The sequence below is a fragment of the Anomaloglossus baeobatrachus genome, chromosome 1, assembly GCF_048569485.1.
Source record: "Anomaloglossus baeobatrachus isolate aAnoBae1 chromosome 1, aAnoBae1.hap1, whole genome shotgun sequence".
NCBI lineage: Eukaryota > Metazoa > Chordata > Amphibia > Anura > Aromobatidae > Anomaloglossus > Anomaloglossus baeobatrachus.
The window spans coordinates 348,049,750-348,069,639 of record NC_134353.1 but is presented as its reverse complement, the minus strand read 5'-3'; the positions used below and the strand labels follow the sequence as shown (position 1 = coordinate 348,069,639).

The 19,890-nt window shown below is 49.2% G+C and overlaps 1 protein-coding gene across 1 annotated transcript in view; it reads right to left on the bottom strand.

Annotated features, from left to right (window-relative positions):
• RASGEF1B (RasGEF domain family member 1B) overlaps nt 1–1,487 on the bottom strand; it is a 625,650-nt gene extending 624,163 nt beyond the window's left edge. Inside the window, exon 1 of the mRNA XM_075352419.1 lies at nt 1,076–1,487. Coding sequence (XP_075208534.1) covers nt 1,076–1,144 — 69 coding nt within the window. The 5' untranslated portion in view covers nt 1,145–1,487. The remainder of the gene's footprint in view (nt 1–1,075) is intronic.
• Nucleotides 1,488–19,890: the final 18,403 nt, after the last annotated feature.

Here is a 19,890-nt window from a genome sequence, read left to right as displayed (position 1 = left end):
CAACATAACTTGTTGGTTTGTAAGATTTATGCATCTGTTAATAAATCCTGCTCTTGTTTGAAGTTTGCAGGCTCTAACTTATTTGCATCTTATCAAACCTGCTAAATCTGCAAGGGGTTGAATACTACTTGTAGGCACTGTATATAGGGTCTGGGGTCAAATTTGGATTATGTCTGGATCCCGAACTGAACTTTTAACTAAATTCTGTCTGAACTTGATGAACCTGAACATCCACGGGTCTGCTTATCCCTAGTAATGATGACATTGAGGGTCTAAGATTCCTAACCTGTTTACTATTGTACAAAACAAATTCACTAACAATACTAATGCCTATTAATGACTAAAATACAGGTCTATTACTGACCTTTAAACATTTTTATAGTGTTTAGTTATATTTTTGGTAAAGAATCAACTTAATGCAAAAAAATAAAAAAAATAAAGCTAGGTCATATAAAGATCAGTGCACACTAAAAAAAAAAGCTGTGACTTTAAGACCAAGAAAGTCTGACTGCTGAAAACATAACGACCATCATATTATCAGCCATGTGCACAATGCCGAAATAATATACTGCAATACAACCGTTTTCAGCAGCTGACAGGACTCACGTATGTTGTTTGTTTGTTTTTTTTACATAAATTGTGTGGTTTAAGCAATTGGAAAAATGTGCACGACGTAAAATTTACAGTTGGAGGAAAAGACACTATAAATCGTTAATTAAAAATAAGAATAACAGGTACTGAGCACAGGCAGTTAATTCACAAAAATGTCCCCTGATGTGATCCTCTGCAGTAGTCTACACGTTTGTAAAGCTTGTCACCATCACGGCACGATATGGCATGTGTAGGGTTACAAATAGCAGGCATTTCCAAATCCTACATGATGAACCATTAAGGAACGGCTGCTACCCTAATTCACCTTGGTGACTGCATCTTCAATGATTAAAGTTATCTGCAGCATCCCTAGAGAACATGAGCCAGACAACATGCAAGGTGAGAGGTCCAGCAATGCAGCATCCCACCCACACAGGAACACATGGCGAGCCTCAGCAGCACCCTCATCTCCTTGGGGACTCACCTCAAATGTAGGAGACCCACCCTTGTCTCTCAATGTGCAGCCAAGAAGCTCTGCAAAAAACTTTGCCATATACAATCAGTGTATCTGACCAGCAGATATTGCAGTACGATTCTAATAAAAGGCTTAATATCCAGAGTTGTCCAGGAAAATGTTTTTTAGCATCTGGGTTTCCACATCTCCAAATCTTCCATCCAGCCTTGGCTGGTGATGATATAAGGGTGCAGCTCCAAGGAATGTCTCTGGTCCAGCATTGTCAGGCTGTTAGATAGACACACAGGGACTTGAAAGGAGAAATCACCAGCACTGTCTAGGCTTTTGATGTCTGCTCCTAGCCTTTCCAGCTGAATGTCACTATTACCATAGTAAAAAAGAGAAGGGCCCTGCAGAAGGGGTAAAGAGAGGGACAACACTGCGGCACCCAGGAAAGACTCAAGATGATGAGAAGAAACACTGCTTCAAACTCTTTGGCTACAGGGATTTGTGACATTAGCTCTTGTGACTTGTGCTGCAGCCTGGTGGGGCTTATTACATGGCTTTATGTCCGCCCTCGCCACTGCATATGGAGACGAACACCATTCTGTAAACTAGCGTATACTTCTTTAAAGCCCAATGTACGCACCATGATTAATTACATTATCATATATTTTAGCTTATCTTGCTGTGCATGTTATAAGTGTCACGCTAGGTACGGGGAAGTACCAGGCAAAAGATGAAGGGTAAGGGAAGGGAAATCCTTTCTATAGGGAAGGGGGGGATTATGACACCTAACCAAACCTACCACTGGCCCCTGGCTTCCCTCACCACCCTCGATAGGTTCCACACCTATGCGCCGAGCTGGATACCTGACCCTGACTGACCCTGAAATAGACCCTAAATAGGGAAAGGATGGGATGAGTGCTTAGTCCATTCCACTATGCTCTAAAGAACACACAGGGAATACACACTGAGGGAAAGTAAACAAATAACTTATCCCAGATGACTCAGGGAAAGGAGCTGCAATAAGAACAGAGCTTCTCCAGATAAATACTAGCCGACTACTTGCACTGAAGACTTGTTAAGGGTATTAGACCTATCACCAGCACAGAGTAAGAGAGTTAGAGGGAATGAGGGTACAAGGACACAAAGGGAAGTGCTGAATATTAACAGCTGAAAAGGTGAGGACATCCACAGGGTCGTAAAGAGAAAGGGATAAACGCTAAGCAGAGAAAAAGGGAAAGTTTCTGTAGCCAAATGCTGCGACCTTCTACAGCCAGAAACTACAGGACTGCCTGTTATGCTTGACACACCTGTGACAATAAGTCCGGTGAACTATAGTAACCAGTTATGTTTATTAAATGTTAAATAAAATGGAAAAACCTTTAAAAAACTGTTTTAGGTCTTTAGCTCCTACAAAGAACAGTGTGTTTCCATGGTTACAGACTAACTACAAACAAAACACAAACAAAAAAATATAGCAGCACTCTGTAAGTACCAAAACATATGTAAACATAGAATATATGAAATGTAAACTGCATAAATGTTATATAAAATATACTTACAAAATGAAGATTCTTAGAGCAAGAATTGGCCAATTTATGTGTTCCCATCAACCCCGGCAGGATGACCTTTCTTTGATGGGACCCTATACTACTGTCCTGCCTCTGCTGGACTAAAAGTCTACAAATATATGGGCAGATAGGGTCTGTCATTGATTACCTGGGGCAGACGGGCGGAGAGCACAGTCAGAATGCTGTCTACACCTCAAATATATACTGCAAACCCTCCCAAAACGGCATCTCCGAATATAGCAAGTGTGAACCTGTGCTAACTGCTAAGACTATACAAAACACAAAGAGATATAGCAGCTCTTTGTAAGCACCAACACATATGCAACCATAGGATATATGAAATTTAAACTGCAATAATGCTGTATAAAATATACTTGCAAAAATTAAGGTTCTAGCACAAGAATTGGCCAATTTATGTGTGCCCATCAAACTCGGCAAGGTGACCTTTGAGCCACAGGGTGGTTTTAATTAGTGTCAGGTCCTATCTACCCATATATTTGTAGTCGTTTAGTCTAGGAGAGGCATTACACTAGCATAGGGCCCAATGAAGGAAAGGTTACTTGATGGGCATACATAAATTGGCCAATTCATGCTCTAAAAACCTTCATTTTTATAAGTATGCATTTTTTTTTGTTTTTGCAGACTAAATACAAACTCTGTGAATCACATTCACAAAGGTCCATATTTGTCACTATGAACTAAAAAACAAGTGCCTAGGGCAAATATATACGGGAGGTGGTGCAAGGTAGCAAACATTTTTTTAACCTTTGTTTATCCCTTTCTTTGGACCAGCATCTCAACAGTAGGCACATGTAGTCCTGACATACATAGCGACAACCTGTGGAAAGACATGATGAAACCCTGGAGCTGTCATTACCACCTCCTTATATCCCTGTTATTTATCTCTGTGTCTCCCTAGGGTAGCGGTTCACGCCATGCACATGGACCAGGATGGGGACATATATACCTGGAGATGGACATATATTTATAGGGTGGTCCAAAAGTAGGTGGACAGTATGTGTAATAGGGTTATGAAGGGGCAGATTTATCAAACATGGTGTAAAGTGAAACTGACTCAGTTGCCCTTAGCAACCAATCAGATTCCACTGTTCATTCTTCACAGACTCTTTCGAAAATGAAAGGTGGAATCTGATTGTGTCACGCTCCCCGGGTCCCCTGCTCTGTTCCCCGGCTCACCTGCCACGCTCCCCGGCTTCCCTGCGTCGCTCCCCGGTTCTTCTGTCCGGTCTCCGACGCTCCCCGGTCTCCAGCCTCCATTGCTTGCGGTTCCCAGGCGTCCTGGTCCCCGCTCCCGGCGCCCGTCGGCTTCTCAGCCCCAGCCCGGCTCTGCTGCTTCCTCTTCACCGCTCCCTGCCCTGGCTTCTGGCACCCGGGCCTCGCGCATGCGCATTAGGGCGCGCGCGCGGTCATTGACCCTTTCTTAAAGGGCCAGCACCCACTAACAGGAAATTGGGCACACAGGTACAGGGTATAAAGGGGTTAAGTGTCCAAGTGGGCGGGGCCTGTTCTTCGTGTTTCCCAAGCTAGGAGTCAGGTCTCCTTGTGTTCCTGTGAGATACTCACCTCTCTCTCTTCTAGAGCCGATCCTGCTTCGCCATCCGGTCCTGCCGAATCCCGAACCTCGAACGCTGCCTATCTGCCATCCTGACAGTCCGTTCCATCTCTGATCCCTGCGGTGACCCGTCTGCTCGCTCCATCGGTTCCGGACTCCGCCTGACAACATCTTGGCCTCCGAACCTGAGCTCCGTCACCCGGACTACCATCAGTGACTCCGTGGTCCTAGGGACTTCTGCATTCTCCTCTTGTACACGGACTGTTCTGCTACCTGTAGTGCTCCAGCTACCGGACCCCTTACCATCATCAAGGAGTTCGGCCCAGTGGATCCACCTCCTGGGTCTGCCCGTCCACCTGGCCCTAACAGATTGGTTGCTAAGGGTAACTGAGTCAGTTTCACAGATCCAGTTTTCACAGATAAATCTCCCCCCAAATCTGTTTTCTTTTCAGATAATTCAGATAACCCATAATGGCAAATAATTTAAATACCGATCAAAGAAACTGGATTTTTAAAGAGTATTGGAAATCTAAAAATGCTGAAACCATTATAGCAAATTGGGTTGAAACATTTGGTACTCAAGCCCCAAAGAGACAAACCATTTACTGCATTTGTGACAAATTCAATGCCACTGGCTCAATCCTTAATGCTCTAAAAACTGGTCGACCCAAAACAGCCCGTACAGAAAATAATAAACAACTTGAGCACCTGTGTTGATAAAATTTAAGGGCTTTTGAACTATTGTTCAAAATAAAATTTAATTGTCAGTTATGCTTGTGTTAGTAAATATAATTTTTTATATAAATCAAAAGAAATGTTATTATTTTCTGTTCACCTACCTTTGGACCACCCTGTATATACAGTTAGGTCCAGAAATATTTGGACAGTGACACAATTTTCGCGAGTTGGGCTCTGCATGCCACCACATTGGATTTGAAATGAAACCTCTACAACAGAATTCAAGTGCAGATTGTAACGTTTAATTTGAAGGTGTGAACAAAAATATCTGATAGAAATTGTAGGAATTGTACACATTTCTTTACAAACACGCCACATTTTAGGAGGTCAAAACTAATTGGACAAATAAACCAAACCCAAATAAAAAATTTTTATTTTCAATATTTTGTTACGAAACCTTTGGAGGCAATCACTGCCTTAAGTCTGGAACCCATGGACATCACCAAACGCTGGGTTTCCTCCTTCTTAATGCTTTGCCAGGCCTTTACAGCCGCAGCCTTCAGGTCTTGCTTGTTTGTGGGTCTTTCCGTCTTAAGTCTGGATTTGAGCAAGTGAAATGCATGCTCAATTGGGTTAAGATCTGGTGATTGACTTGGCCATTGCAGAATGTTCCACTTTTTTGCACTCATGAACTCCTGGGTAGCTTTGGCTGTATGCTTGGGGTCATTGTCCATCTGTACTATGAAGCGCCGTCCGATCAACTTTGCGGCATTTGGCTGAATCTGGGCTGAAAGTATATCCTGGTACACTTCAGAATTCATCCGGCTACTCTTGTCTGCTGTTATGTCATCAATAAACACAAGTGACCCAGTGCCATTGAAAGCCATGCATGCCCATGCCATCACGTTGCCTCCACCATGTTTTACAGAGGATGTGGTGTGCCTTGGATCATGTGCCGTTCCCTTTCTTCTCCAAACTTTTTTCTTCCCATCATTCTGGTACAGGTTGATCTTGGTCTCATCTGTCCATAGAATACTTTTCCAGAACTGAGCTGGCTTCATGAGGTGTTTTTCAGCAAATTTAACTCTGGCCTGTCTATTTTTGGAATTGATGAATGGTTTGCATCTAGATGTGAACCCTTTGTATTTACTTTCATGGAGTCTTCTCTTTACTGTTGACTTAGAGACCGATACACCTACTTCACTGAGAGTGTTCTGGACTTCAGTTGATGTTGTGAACGAGTTCTTCTTCACCAAAGAAAGTATGCGGCGATCATCCACCACTGTTGTCATCCGTGGACGCCCAGGCCTTTTTGAGTTCCCAAGCTCACCAGTCAATTCCTTTTTTCTCAGAATGTACCCGACTGTTGATTTTGCTACTCCAAGCATGTCTGCTATCTCTCTGATGGATTTTTTCTTTTTTTTCAGCCTCAGGATGTTCTGCTTCACCTCAATTGAGAGTTCCTTAGACCGCATGTTGTCTGGTCCCAGCAACAGCTTCCAAATGCAAAACCACACACCTGTAATCAACCCCAGACCTTTTAACTACTTCATTGATTACAGGTTAACGAGGGAGACGCCTTCAGAGTTAATTGCAGCCCTTAGAGTCTCTTGTCCAATTACTTTTGGTCCCTTGAAAAAGAGGAGGCTATGCATTATAGAGCTATGATTCCTAAACCCTTTCTCCGATTTGGATGTGAAAACTCTCATATTGCAGCTGGGAGTGTGCACTTTCAGCCCATATTATATATATAATTGTATTTCTGAACATGTTTTTGTAAACAGCTAAAATAACAAAACTTGTGTCACTGTCCAAATATTTCTGGACCTAACTGTATATATATATACTATAAAGCTGAGTGGAGGACACCGGGCACCGCCGATCCCTGTATGGCTGACAAAGCTGTGCTTTCAGGCAGGTGGAGACCTGGGTGCGTGTCCCAAAGCAAAGGCGATACAAGATCCACAATGAAGAGATGAAAGGTCGCACTCCAAGGGTCGAATAAAATATTTTTCTTTTTATTCCACGATCACATCAGGGGTACAGGTAGTGAGGGAGGATGAGGGTGTGCCACGTCGGACGACGGCAGCCGTTTCGCAAGTAACCTTGCTTCTACGGGTCCAGTGCATGCAAAGGTGCTGCATCCACCCTTAAATATCACTTCATTCACGCAAGGATGCTGCACCCAATTCACCTGTTATTTAAGGGTGGATGCAGCACCTTTGCATGCACTGGACCCGTAGAAGCAAGGTTACTTGCGAAACGGCTGCCGTCGTCCGACGTGGCACACCCTCATCCTCCCTCACTACCTGTACCCCTGATGTGATCGTGGAATAAAAAGAAAAATATTTTATTCGACCCTTGGAGTGCGACCTTTCATCTCTTCATTGTGGATCGTATATATATATACTAGAAGGTGGCCCGATTCTACGCATCGGGTATTCTAGAATTTACGTATTGTGTAGTTCATGTATGATTTTTGTTATATATATATATATATATAGATGTTGTTGTGTGTAGTTACCAAGTGTTTGTGTAGGGCGCTGTACATGTTCTGGGTGTTGTCTGGGTGTGACGGGGGGTGAGAGCGGTGTTGTATGTGTGTTGCGTGTGTTGCGTTGTTTGTGGAGCGCTGTGTGTCTGTAGCGTTGTGTGTGTGTTGCGCGGTTTGTGTGTGTGGTGTGTTTTGGGGGGAGGTATGTTTTGTGCAATGTTTTGCGGTATGTGCGTATATTTGTGTGTGCCGCGGTGTTTGTGTGTTGGGTGTTGTGTGTGTGCAGCGTTGTCTGTGTGTGTGGGTGTCTGTGTAGGGCAGTTGTTTGTGGTTCCCAGTGTGTGTGTGTGTGGTGTGTGGTGTGTTGTGCAGTGCGCGCGCGTGTGTGTGTGTGTGTGTGTGTGTGTGTGTGTGTTGGGGGGAGGTGCGCACTCCCAAACGTGCTCCATCCCCCATGCAGCGCACTCCCCATCGCGCTCCATCCCCCATGCAGCGCACTCCCCATCGTGCTCCATCCCCTATGCTGCGCACCCCCCATCGTGCTCCATCTCCCATGCTGCGCACTCCCAAACGTGCTCCATCCGCCATGCTGCGCACTCCCAAACGTGCTCCATCCGCCATGCTGCGCACTCCCAAATGTGCTCCATCCGCCATACTCCGCACTCCCCATCGTGCTCCATCCCCGATGCTGCGCACCCCCCCATCATGCTCCATCCCCGATGCTGCGCACCCCCCCATCATGCTCCATCCCCAATGCTGCGCACCCCCCCATCGTGCTCCATCCCCCATGCTGCACCAGCATCAGCCTCTCTGCCCCCAGCATCAGCTTCTCTGCCCCCAGCATCAGCCTCTCTCCTCCCAGCATCAGCCTCTCTCCTCCCAGCATCAGCCTCTCTCATCCTAGCATCAGCCTCTCTCCTCCCAGCATCAGCCTCTCCTCTCTGTCGCCAGCATCAGCCTCTCTCCTCCCAGCCTTCCCCAGCATCAGCCTCTCTCCTCCCAGCCTCCCTCCTCCCACCCTCCCCCAGCATCAGCCTCCCTCTCCCAGCCTCCCCCAGCATCAGCCTCCCCCAGCATCAGCCTCTCTTCTCTCAGCCTACCTCTCCCAGCCTCCCTCCTCCCAGCCTCCCTCAGCATCAGCCTCCCTCTCCCAGCCTCCCCAAGCATCAGCCTCCACCAGCATCAGCCTCTCTCCTTCCAGCCTCCCCCAGCATCAGCCTCCGCCAGCATCAGCCTCTCTCCTTCCAGCCTCCTCCAGCATCAGCCTCCCTCTCCCAGCCTTCCCCAGGATCAGCCTCTCTCCTCCCAGCCTCCGTCCTCCCAGCCTTCCCCAGCATCAGCTTTCCCCTCCCAGCCTCCCTCAGCATCAGCCTTCCCCAGCATCAGCCTCTCTCCTCCCAGCCTCAGCCTCTCTCCTTCCAGCCTCCCCCAGCATCAGCCTCTCTCCTTCCAGCCTCCCTCAGCATCAGCCTCCCCTTCCCAGCCTTCCCCAGGATCAGCCTCTCTCCTCCCAGCCTCCTTCCTCCCAGCCTCCCCCTCCCAGCCTCCCTCAGCATCAGCCTTCCGCTCCCAGTCTCCCCCAGCATCAGCCTCCCCAAGCATCAGCCTCCACCAGCATCAGCCTCTCTCCTTCCAGCCTCCCCCAGCATCAGCCTCTCTCCTTCCAGCCTCCCTCAGCATCAGCCTCCCGTTCCCAGCCTTCCCCAGGATCAGCCTCTCTCCTCCCAGCCTCCTTCCTCCCAGCCTCCCCCTCCCAGCCTCCCTCAGCATCAGCCTTCCCCTCCCAGTCTCCCCCAGCATCAGCCTCCCCAAGCATCAGCCTCCACCAGCATCAGCCTTTCTCCTTCCAGCCTCCCCCAGCATCAGCCTCCCCAAGCATCAGCCTCCACCAGCATCAGCCTCCCTCGTCCCAGCCTCCCCCAGCATCAGCCTCCCCCTCCCAGCCTCCCCCAGCATCAGCCTCTCTCCTCCCAGCATCAGCCTCTCTCATCCCAGCATCAGCCTCTCTCCTCCCAGCATCAGCCTCTCCTCTCTGTCCCCAGCATCAGCCTCTCTCCTCCCAGCCTTCCCCAGCATCAGCCTCTCTCCTCCCAGCCTCCCCCAGCATCAGCCTCCCCCAGCATCAGCCTCTCTTCTTCCAGCCTCCCCCAGCATCAGCCTCTCTCCTTCCAGCCTCCCCCAGCATCAGCCTCCCTCTCCCAGCCTTCCCCAGGATCAGCCTCTCTCCTCCCAGCCTCCGTGATCCCAGCCTTCCCCAGCATCAGCTTTCCCCTCCCAGCCTCCCTCAGCATCAGCCTTCCCCAGCATCAGCCTCTCTCCTCCCAGCCTCAGTCTCTCTCCTTTCAGCCTCCCCCAGCATCAGCCTCTCTCCTTCCAGCCTCCCTCAGCATCAGCCTCCCCTTCCCAGCCTTCCCCAGGATCAGCCTCTCTCCTCCCAGCCTCCTTCCTCCCAGCCTCCCCCTCCCAGCCTCCTTCAGCATCAGCCTTCCCCTCCCAGTCTCCCCCAGCATCAGCCTCCCCCTCCCAGCCTTCCCCATGATCAGCCTCTCTGCTCCCAGCCTCCTCCAGCACGCCGTGCTCCTCTGCCGACACTCACACACCCGATCGCATCCACTCACACACACCCGATCGCATCCACTCACACACACCCGATCGCATCCACTCACACACACCCGATCGCATCCACTCACACACACCCGATCGCATCCACTCACACACACCCGATCGCATCCACTCACAAACACTCGATCGCATCCACTCACACACACCCGATCGCATACACTCACACACACAGACACTGACGATATCGCACATACGCGCTCACAGTCACAACATCCGGAGATACCACATGCTTCAGGCCATGTGATCCTCCGTCAGGTCCTGGAAGGTCACATCGAGGGCGAGAAGCAAGCGATATCGCCGGATGCTGTGAGTGTGTGGATGCGATGTGAGGTGTGTGTGAGGTGTGTGTGAGGTGTGTGTGAGGTGTGTGTGAGAGTGAGTGTGATCTGATGTGTGTGTATATTTGTGTGTGTGCTGTTATGTGCGCAGGACCTTGATGCGCTTGTAACCATGCGAGCATGGTTACCAACGTATCCACACCACTCCCGTGCGAGCGGGGGCCGGGGGGGGGGAGTACAGTACTCACCTCCATGACAGCCGTGTCAGTTCGGGGAATGCGCGGGGGGGGAGGGGGGGGGAGTACAGTACTCACCTCCGTGACAGCCGTGTCAGTTCGGGGAATGCGCGGGGGGAGGGAGGGGGCGGGGCCAGAGCTAGCGTGCATTGCGTGAGGGGGGCGGGGCGTGGCGTGGCCGAATTGCCAATGCCTGCAGGGTGCCGGGGCGAGAGGCCAATCTGTGGGGGGGGCGGAGCCTGGGCGAGCGGCTGGCCAATCCGTGTGGGGGCGCAGCCTGGGCGAGCGGCCAATCCGTGTGGGGGGGCGGGGCCATGGCGAGCCCAGCGGCCAATCAGCTTTGTGTCACCGTAAGGACACAATTTTGGAGCATGACAGACAGACAGATAGACAGACAGATAGACAGACAGACAGACAGACAGACAGACAGAATAAGGCAATTATATATATATATATATATATATATATATACAGTTAGGTCCAGAAATATTTGATAGATATATATAAATAGATAGATATATATGTATATATATATATATATATATATATATATATATATATATATATATATAAAAATATATACAGTACAGACCAAAAGCTTGGACACACATTCTCATTCAAAGAGTTTTCTTTATATTCATGACTCTGAAAATTGTAGAGTCACATTGAAGGCATCAAAACTATGAATTAACACATGTGGAATAAAATTATTAACAAAAAATTGTGAAACAACTGAAAATATGTCTTATATTCTAGGTTCTTCAAAGTAGCCACCTTTTGCTTTGATTACTGCTTTGCATACTCTTGGCATTCTCTTGATGAGCTTCAAGAGGTAGTCACCGGAAATGGTTTTCCCTTACAGGTGTGCCCTGTCAGGTTTAATAAGTGGGATTTTTTGTTATAAATGGGGTTGGGACCATCAGTTATTTTGTGCAGAAGTCTGGTGGATACACAGCTGATAGTCCTACTGAATAGACTGTTCTAATTCTAAGTAAAGAAAAACGAATGGCCATCATTACTTTAAGAAATGAAGGTCAGTCAGTCCGAAAAATTGGGAATACTTTGAAAGTGTCTCTAAGTGCAGTGGCAAAAACCATCAAACTCTACAAAGAAACTGGCTCTCATGAGGACCGCCCCAGGAAAGGAAGACCAAGAGTCACCTCTGCTGCGGAGGATAAGTTTATCCGAGTCGCCAACCTCAGAAATCGCAGGTTAACAGCAACTTAGATTAGAGACCTGGTCAATGCCACACAGAGTTCTAGCAGCAGACATCGCTAGAACAACTGTTAAGAGGAGACTTTGTGCAGCAGGCCTTCATGGTAAAATAGCTGCTAGGAAACCACTGCTAAGGACAGGAAACAAGCAGAAGAGACTTGTTTGGGCTAAAGAACACAAGGAATGGATATTAGACCAGTGGAAATCTGTGTTTTGGTTTGTTGAGTCCAAATTTGAGATCTTTGTTGGCCATTTTGCCTTCACTCTGCGGTCCAGCTCACCCCAAACCATCTCGATTGGGTTCAGGTCTGGTGACTGTGGAGGCCAGGCCATCTGGCGTAGCGCCCCATCACTCTCCTTCTTAGTCAAATAGCCCTTACACAGCCTGGAGGTGTGTTTGGGGTAATTGTCCTGTTGAAAAATAAATGATGGTCCAACTAAACGCAAACCGGATGGAATAGCATGCCACTACAAGATGCTGTGGTAGGCATGCTGGTTCTGTATGCCTTCAATTTTGAATAAATCCCCAACAGCAAAGCACCCCCACACCATCACACGTCCTCCTCCATGCTTCACGGTGGGAACCAGCTATGTAGAGTCCATCCGTTCATTTTTTCTACAAAGACACAGTGGTTGGATACAAAAATCTCAAATTTGGACTCATCAGACCAAAGCACAGATTTCCACTGGCTAATGTCCATTCCTTGTGTTCTTTAGCCCAAACAAGTCTCTTCTGCTTGTTGCCTGTCCTTAGCAGTGGTTTCCTAGCAGCTATTTTACCATGAAGGCCTGCTGCACAAAGTCTCCTCTTAACAGCTGTTCTAGAGATGAGAAGGTGTGTCCAAACTTTTGGTCTGTACTGTATATATAAATAGAAAGGAAAACAAAACAGTCACATTCTGCAATAGCACAAAAGTACACTACCTAATGAAAAAATTGGATGTATTTAGAATATTAGAATGGCCATTGTAATACTATCCCAGCACCACTTCACGGTACCCTCCTTTGCTGAGTCTTACTCTACACTGCATCTTTCTGGGCTTTTTAAAAAGCTACACAAGATCAGCAGGTGACCATAAAAGACTGATGAACATGGCGGGGGTTGGAGTTTAGAGCCAGTCAGATAGGGCATCACTCCAAATTAATTATAAGGAAAAAAGAATGAAACCAAGGATTCCCAGCCGGTGTCCCATGTCGGTACTTGCCTGACTTCAAACTGGACTGGCAGCACCTCCCAATGTGAATAGGTGCGTATCTGTTCATGATGCAATATAGAAAAAAATAGAAAAAAAAAAAACAGTCGCACTCTGCAATAGCACGAAAATGTACTACCTAATGAAAAAATTGGAGGTATTTAGAATATTAGAATGGCCACTATAATACTAGCCCAGCGCCACTTCACAGCACCCTCCTTTGCTGGGTCCTACTCTACACTGCATCTTTCTGGTGTACGATATCCCTTACCGCATAGATGTCATCATCAGCGACAGGAGGGGGAGCAGTACTGGCATCAGTGGAGAAGGAACCCAGAACAATCGGCTTGAGCAGAGAGATGGAAGGAGTTGGGTATCCGCATCGTGGCCGGGAGCTGCAGCTTGTAGGAGACCTCATTGATCTTGCTGATGACCTTGAACGGCCCGATGAATCGAGGACCCAGCTTGTATGATGGAAGCTTCAAGAGGACGTATTTTGAAGCAAGCCAGACCAGATCACTCGGGGAGAAACACGGAGGGTCCAGGCGCCGCTTGTCCGTGTGTTTCTTCATCTGCAGGGAAGCGCGTTCAAGGGAAGTCTTGACAGAGTTCCATATAGCAGAGAAATCTCGGACCAGGGCATTGGCAGCGGGGACATCGGAAGCCGAGGATACTGGTAATGGAACGGAAGGCTGGAGTCCGTAGACGACATGGAAGGGAGAGCTGGAGGTGGATTCGCTGATGTGATGGTTATGGGAGAATTCAGCCCAAGGAAGAAGTGTGGACCAATCGTCATGATGGACGTTGAAGTAGTGCCGCAAGAAGGACGTCAGGATCTGATTGACTCGTTCCACTTGGCCATTCGACTGAGGATGGTAAGCCAAAGAAAAGTCCAGAGACACACCCAGATGTTTGCAGAGGGCCCTCCAGAAGCGCGAGGTAAACTGAGTTCCTCTGTCGGACACAATGTGTGCGGGAAAGTCATGCAACCGGAAGATGTGCTGTATGAAGGCGTCGGCGAACTCCTGGGCAGAGGGCAGTCCAGGCATGGGGACAAAATGAGCCATCTTCGAGAAACGGTCCACCACGACCCATATGTCCGAAGGACAGGGGCAAATCCGTGATAAAGTCCATTGCAATGTGTTGCCACGGAACTGAGGGGATTGACAGAGGCAGAAGAAGACCATATGGCAGGTGTTTGGGCGTCTTGATCCGGGCACAGGATGGGCAGGCTGAGACAAAGGACGCGACGTCCTTGCGCAGGGATGGCCACCAATAGTGACGGACAATCGTGTACCATGTTTTCTTCTGACCAGCATGGCCGGCTATTTTCGAGGCATGACCCCAGTGCAAGACTTTCTGTCTGTCGGTTTCTGAGACATAGGTCTTCCCAGGGGGTATCTGAGCCAGAGTGACAGGAGCCACCGGGATGACTTTACTGGGGCAGATGATGGACTGGACTGTCTCCTCCTCCTGCTCTCCGGGCACAAAGGACCTGGACAAGACATCTGCCCGCACGTTCTTATCCGCGGGCCGGAAATGGAGTTGGAAATCGAACCTGGCAAAGAACAAGGACCACCGGGCTTGTCGTGGGTTCAGACGTTGAGCAGACCGTAGGTATTCCAGGTTCTTGTGGTCGGTGTAAATGATCACTGGGCACACTGCTCCCTCCAGGAGGTAGCACCATTCTTCCAAAGCCAGCTTGACCGCCAGTAGCTCTCGATCACCAATGGTGTAGTTGCGTTCAGGCGCCGAAAAGCTCTTGGAGAAGAATCCGCAAGTGACCATCTTCCCAGTGGAGGACTTCTGCATGAGCACTGCCCCGGCCCCTGAGGAGGAGGCATCCACCTCCACGGTGAACTGTTGGTTTAACTCTGGACGATGGACAATAGGAGAGGAAGCAAACGCCCGCTTCAGGGAGCAGAACGCAGCGTCGACCGCCGGTGACCAGTTCTTCGGGTTAGCCCCCTTTTTGGTCAAGGCAGAGAGAGGTGCAGTCAGAGCAGAGAAGTGTGGGATAGTAGTAGTGTAGTAGTTAGCAAAGCTGAGGAAGCGTTGGATAGCCTTCAGTCCGGAAGGAGGGGGCCAGTTGAGGATGGAAGAGACCTTCTCTGGGTCCATCTGCAGGCCAGTGTCAGAGATTACGTAACCCAGGAAGGGAAGAGACGACTGTTCGAACACGCACTTCTCGTACTTGGCGTACAGCCGATTCTCTCTAAGCCTTTGTAGTACCAGCTGCACGTTCTCTCTGTGGGTCTGTAGGTTCGGGGAGAAGACCAGGATGTCGTCCAGGTACATGACCACACAGACATAGAGGAGGTCCCTGAACACATCGTTCACTAGTTCTTGGAAGACTGCCGGAGAGTTACACAGGCCAAATGGCATCACACAATACTCGTAGTGCCCATCACGAGTGTTGAATGCGGTCTTCCATAAATCCCCAGGGCGAATGTGAACCAGGTTGTAGGCACCACGGAGATCCAACTTGGTGAACACACGAGCTCCTCGGAGCCGATCGAATAGTTCGGGGATGAGTGGCAGAGGGTATTTATTTTTCACAGTGATCTGGTTTAATCCCCGGTAGTCAATGCAGGGGCGCAGGTCACCTTCTTTCTTCTTAACGAAGAAGAAGCCTGCTCCGGCAGGAGACGAAGATCTCCGAATGAACCCCTTTGCCAGGCTCTCGGTGATATAGGCAGACATGGCCTGTGTTTCAGCAGGGGACAAGGGGTATATCCTTCCTTGAGGAGGTGTAGTTCCCGGCAGTAGGTCGATGGCACAGTCATAGGGACGATGTGGTGGCAGTACCTCTGACTCCTTTTTATCAAAAACGTCCACAAAGGACCAATAGGCGGAAGGCAGTCCTGGTAGGGACTCTGGAACCGGAGGTCGTCGGATGGGCTATATGGATTTCAGGCATTTCTCGTGACAAGAGGGACCCCATCGGGTAACCTCAACCGCACGCCAGCTGACCGACGGTTCGTGTGCCCGTAACCATGGGAGTCCCAGCAGGATCTGATGAGACATACGCGGGAGGACGTAGAGAGTGATCTTCTCGGTGTGCAGGGCAGCGATACATAATTCCACAGGCTTGGTGATCAACGAGATGGTGTCAGAGAGGGGTCTCCCATCTACAGAGGCAATCACAAGGGGTTTTTCTAGTGGGATAACAGGCACCTGGTACTTGTCCACCGTAGCCTGCTGGATGAAGTTGCCTGCTGCCCCGGAATCGAGATACGCCTCTGCCGTGAACCGCGTTTCTTCCGTTGTCACCTGAACAGTCCATGTAACGGGGTCTGAGAGAGTCCCAGTACCTAGTGTGGCCTCTCCTACCAAGCCTAGGCTTTGGAGTTTCCCGGCTTTTCTGGACAGGAACATAGCAGGTGTGTACCATCTCCACAGTAGAAGCAGAGGCCCTTAGCGAGCCGTTCTGCTCGGCGTTGCTCGGACTGCCTCAGGCGGTCGATCTGCATGGGCTCGTGGACAGGAACGCCAGATGACGCCGACTGGGGAACGGTGGACTTCAGTGGGGGGAGGAATGCCGTACGCCTGTCGCGGGACACCTCTTTGGATCGTTCCTGAAAGTGGAGGTCCACTCGGGTTGCTAAAGCGATCAGGGCATCCAGGGTGGAACATCATGGCCGGCCAGCTCGTCCTTAATACGACCAGAGAGTCCTTCCCAGAAGGCGGCGGTTAGGGCCTCATTGTTCCACCCTAATTCTGAGGCCAAGGTGCGGAAGCTGATGTCATACTGACCCACCGTCAAAGTCCCCTGACGTAGCCTGAGGAGCGATGAGGTGGACACGGAGGTGCGTCCGGGTTCGTCAAAGGTGGTACGAAAAGCCTGCAGGAATTCCAGAATGTTGGTGGTCACAGGGTCCTCCTTCTCCCACAAGGGGTTCATCCAGGTCAGTGCCTCTCCCTCTAGATGGGACATCACGAACGCCACCTTGGCTTGGTCAGAGGCAAAAAGGTGCGGAAGCAGCTTGAAGTGAAGGGAGCACTGATTCAAGAATCCCCTGCAGGTCTTACGATCTCCGGCATACCGGGGTGGAGAGGCCAGACGGAGTTTAGAGGTATCAGAGGAAGCTGCCACTGGAGCTGCGGAGGTGGACTGAGTCACCAGAGACGTGGCAGTCGCTTGCAGCGTATTCAGGCGGGTGTCCACTGATGTCATGAAGGCTAGCATGCGGGATTCGGTCTCACGTTGTCGTCCCAGTTCCTGCTGCAATCCAGCCAGCTGGGATGCTAGTGCTTCGGCGGGATCCATGGCCTATTCTAGCTGTTAGGACCTGGTGGTGGAAACACTGGACTGTACACCGGATTCCCCGGGTGAGGCAACCAGGCCGGTCACCCCTTCAGAGGGCCTTGATGCACGGCAACCAAAGCACTCCTAGTAGCCAGACAGTCCGTACGGAGAAGGTAGTCCAGGTGACGAGGCTCAGGGTCAGAGGCCGGGTAGATGTCAGGCGGAATCTGAAACCAGCTGAGCAAGATGGCAGATCACCACACAGAGCCAGGGACTGGAGACTGGCGGGACTGAAGAGGTGGTGGATATCAGCCGACAGTCACCAACAGGAGTTCTGGAGCAGGCGTGGTTAGAACCGGTTGGCGTGGCAGGACAGGCTCTATGAGAGAGAGAAGGGTTAGTACCGGACAAGGCAGAAGGGGACCTGAACTCCAAAGCTTACTAAACATGTAGAACAGGCCCCGCCAACCTGGAAGGGGAATCCTCTTATACGCTGTACCTGTATAGGCAATATCCTGTTTCTGGGTGCTGGCCCTTTAAGAGAGGATCAGTGACCGTGCGCTCACCCTAATGCACATGCGCGAGGCCCGTATGCCAGGAGCCAGGGCAGGAAGCGGAGCAGAGAAAGCAGGAGTGCCCGGCAGAGTGTCCTGTGAAGCAGAGGAGCGCCGGGAGCGGGGAACAGGACACATGGAGGACGCAGGCGAGGGAGAGGGAGCAGGGAGGCCGTGGAGGGAGGGACCGGGATCCGGAGCGGTGAGCAGGGAGCGCTGTCGGGAGCCGGGGAGCGCAGCACGGGGACCGGGGAGTGCAGCACGGGGACCGGGGAGCGTGACAGTATCCTACAAGACAGTTTACTTCATACACTCGAGTATTATGGGTATGAAAAGGACAACATACTGCTCGAACTAGACAACAAATTGAAGCATACATTGAAATTGGCAAAGAAATGGTTCAATGACAATGAAGTAGAAGTGCTTGATTGGACCCCACGCTCCCCAGACCTCAACCCCAATGAAAACTTGTCAGTAGAGTTGTAGAAAAATACTTATGCATAGCCAAATGGGTCGACCAGTAGGCACCAACATTGGGAATGTGTAGAAGAGACCTGGGCTCAGATTTCGGCCAAGACATTGTTGAATCTGATCGAGAGCACGGCCAGAAGGATTCAGGCAGTGTTGAGAGCCAAAGGAGATTTATAAAATACTAATAAAACAATACAAATTAAAATTTAGATTTTTCTTTTTAGGAGCAAAATAATAACAATGCACTCACATGACAAGAATCTGTATAAAAGTTGCAAGAAGTCAAATAATGTATGAGATAGCCAAGATGATTGTCTATAAAATGAAAGTAGTCTCATTCTCAAAGATTAGTGGATGGTGAGATATGGAGCCTGAAAGTAAAAAAAAAAACAAAAAAAAAACCATTGTTACCCTTTTGCTCGTCAGTATATAGGTTTCTTACACATTCTTAATTGTTAAGCAGATTGAACAAGAAGACAGCAAAGAAGAGCAGCTGCAAACCTATATGGCCTATATTTATCAAGCTGATAAAATCCTCCTGAGGGAAATATTGTGGGTTATTCCAAGACGCTAGTATATCAAACTGTCAAGGATTATCTTTTTGTTATAAATTAGTACGAAAGATAAATACTGTGCAGGGAAAGCTACAGATAAATTTTGACCTTTGTGTCTTTGCTGTATACTTTTCTATGAGCTTAGTATTTATGTAGAAGATAAAGCCATTGTATTATCCATTCATTTTACAAACCAGTCTGCCCTACTATCATATATAATTGTTGCCTTAAAGGGAATTTGCCACCAGGTTTTTGCTTTGTAATATGAGAGCACCATGATGTAGGGTCAGAGACCCTTATTCCAGCAATGTGTCACTTACTGGGCTCTGTTTTGCTATATCAATGCAATCAACGTTTCATCAGAAGGTGATTATCAGTATAGAACAAGCAGCTACTTGCCTCCTAGTTCAACCACATCTCCAACAGTGATTAGCAGCTTTCTGTCACTATTTATTGTATAAAGAAAACTGCTAATCAGTGCAGCGGGTGGGATTACAAAGGGTCTTAACATTCTAAGCTCTGCTAGAACTGCAGCAGAAAAAAATGATTTTATCAAAACTGCTGCACCCAGTAAACTAAGTACACATCAAAGGCATCAGGGTCTCTGTCCCTACATCATGCTGCTGTCAGATTAAATTGCAAACACTACACACTAGATACAGATTCACGACCTGTGGCGTAAGCTTACATCATGGTGATTGCTCAGGCACAGGAGCTGTACCCACACGATCGCCCCAGGGAGCTTGACTTAAGTGATAGCCGAACTTCAGATGTCACAGCCGGGGATGGTTCACTCACTGCCCCTGGCTATTTAACCTCCTTAATGCCAATAATGATTGCATTAAGCATTAAGGAAGCACAGAGAGGGCGTGCGCTCCCACTTCCACCCAATGGAGTCCCCTGTGATGTGATCACGTAGGCCCGATCATTGCCATAGCAACCCAAGGTCATCACAATGCCCTTCAGGTCAGCCAGCTATGGCAAGACTGTTAGGCCATGCCAGGAGCATGGTCTAAGAGGCTTCATTCTCTACATGTGACGTCTGCCTGGAACCACGGTCTCAGGACGGACAAGCCAGAGGCAAGCCGCTCACTAGCAGGATCTTGAGAACCCCGAAACCCTTTAACCCCTATACAGGGATTTGGAATTAC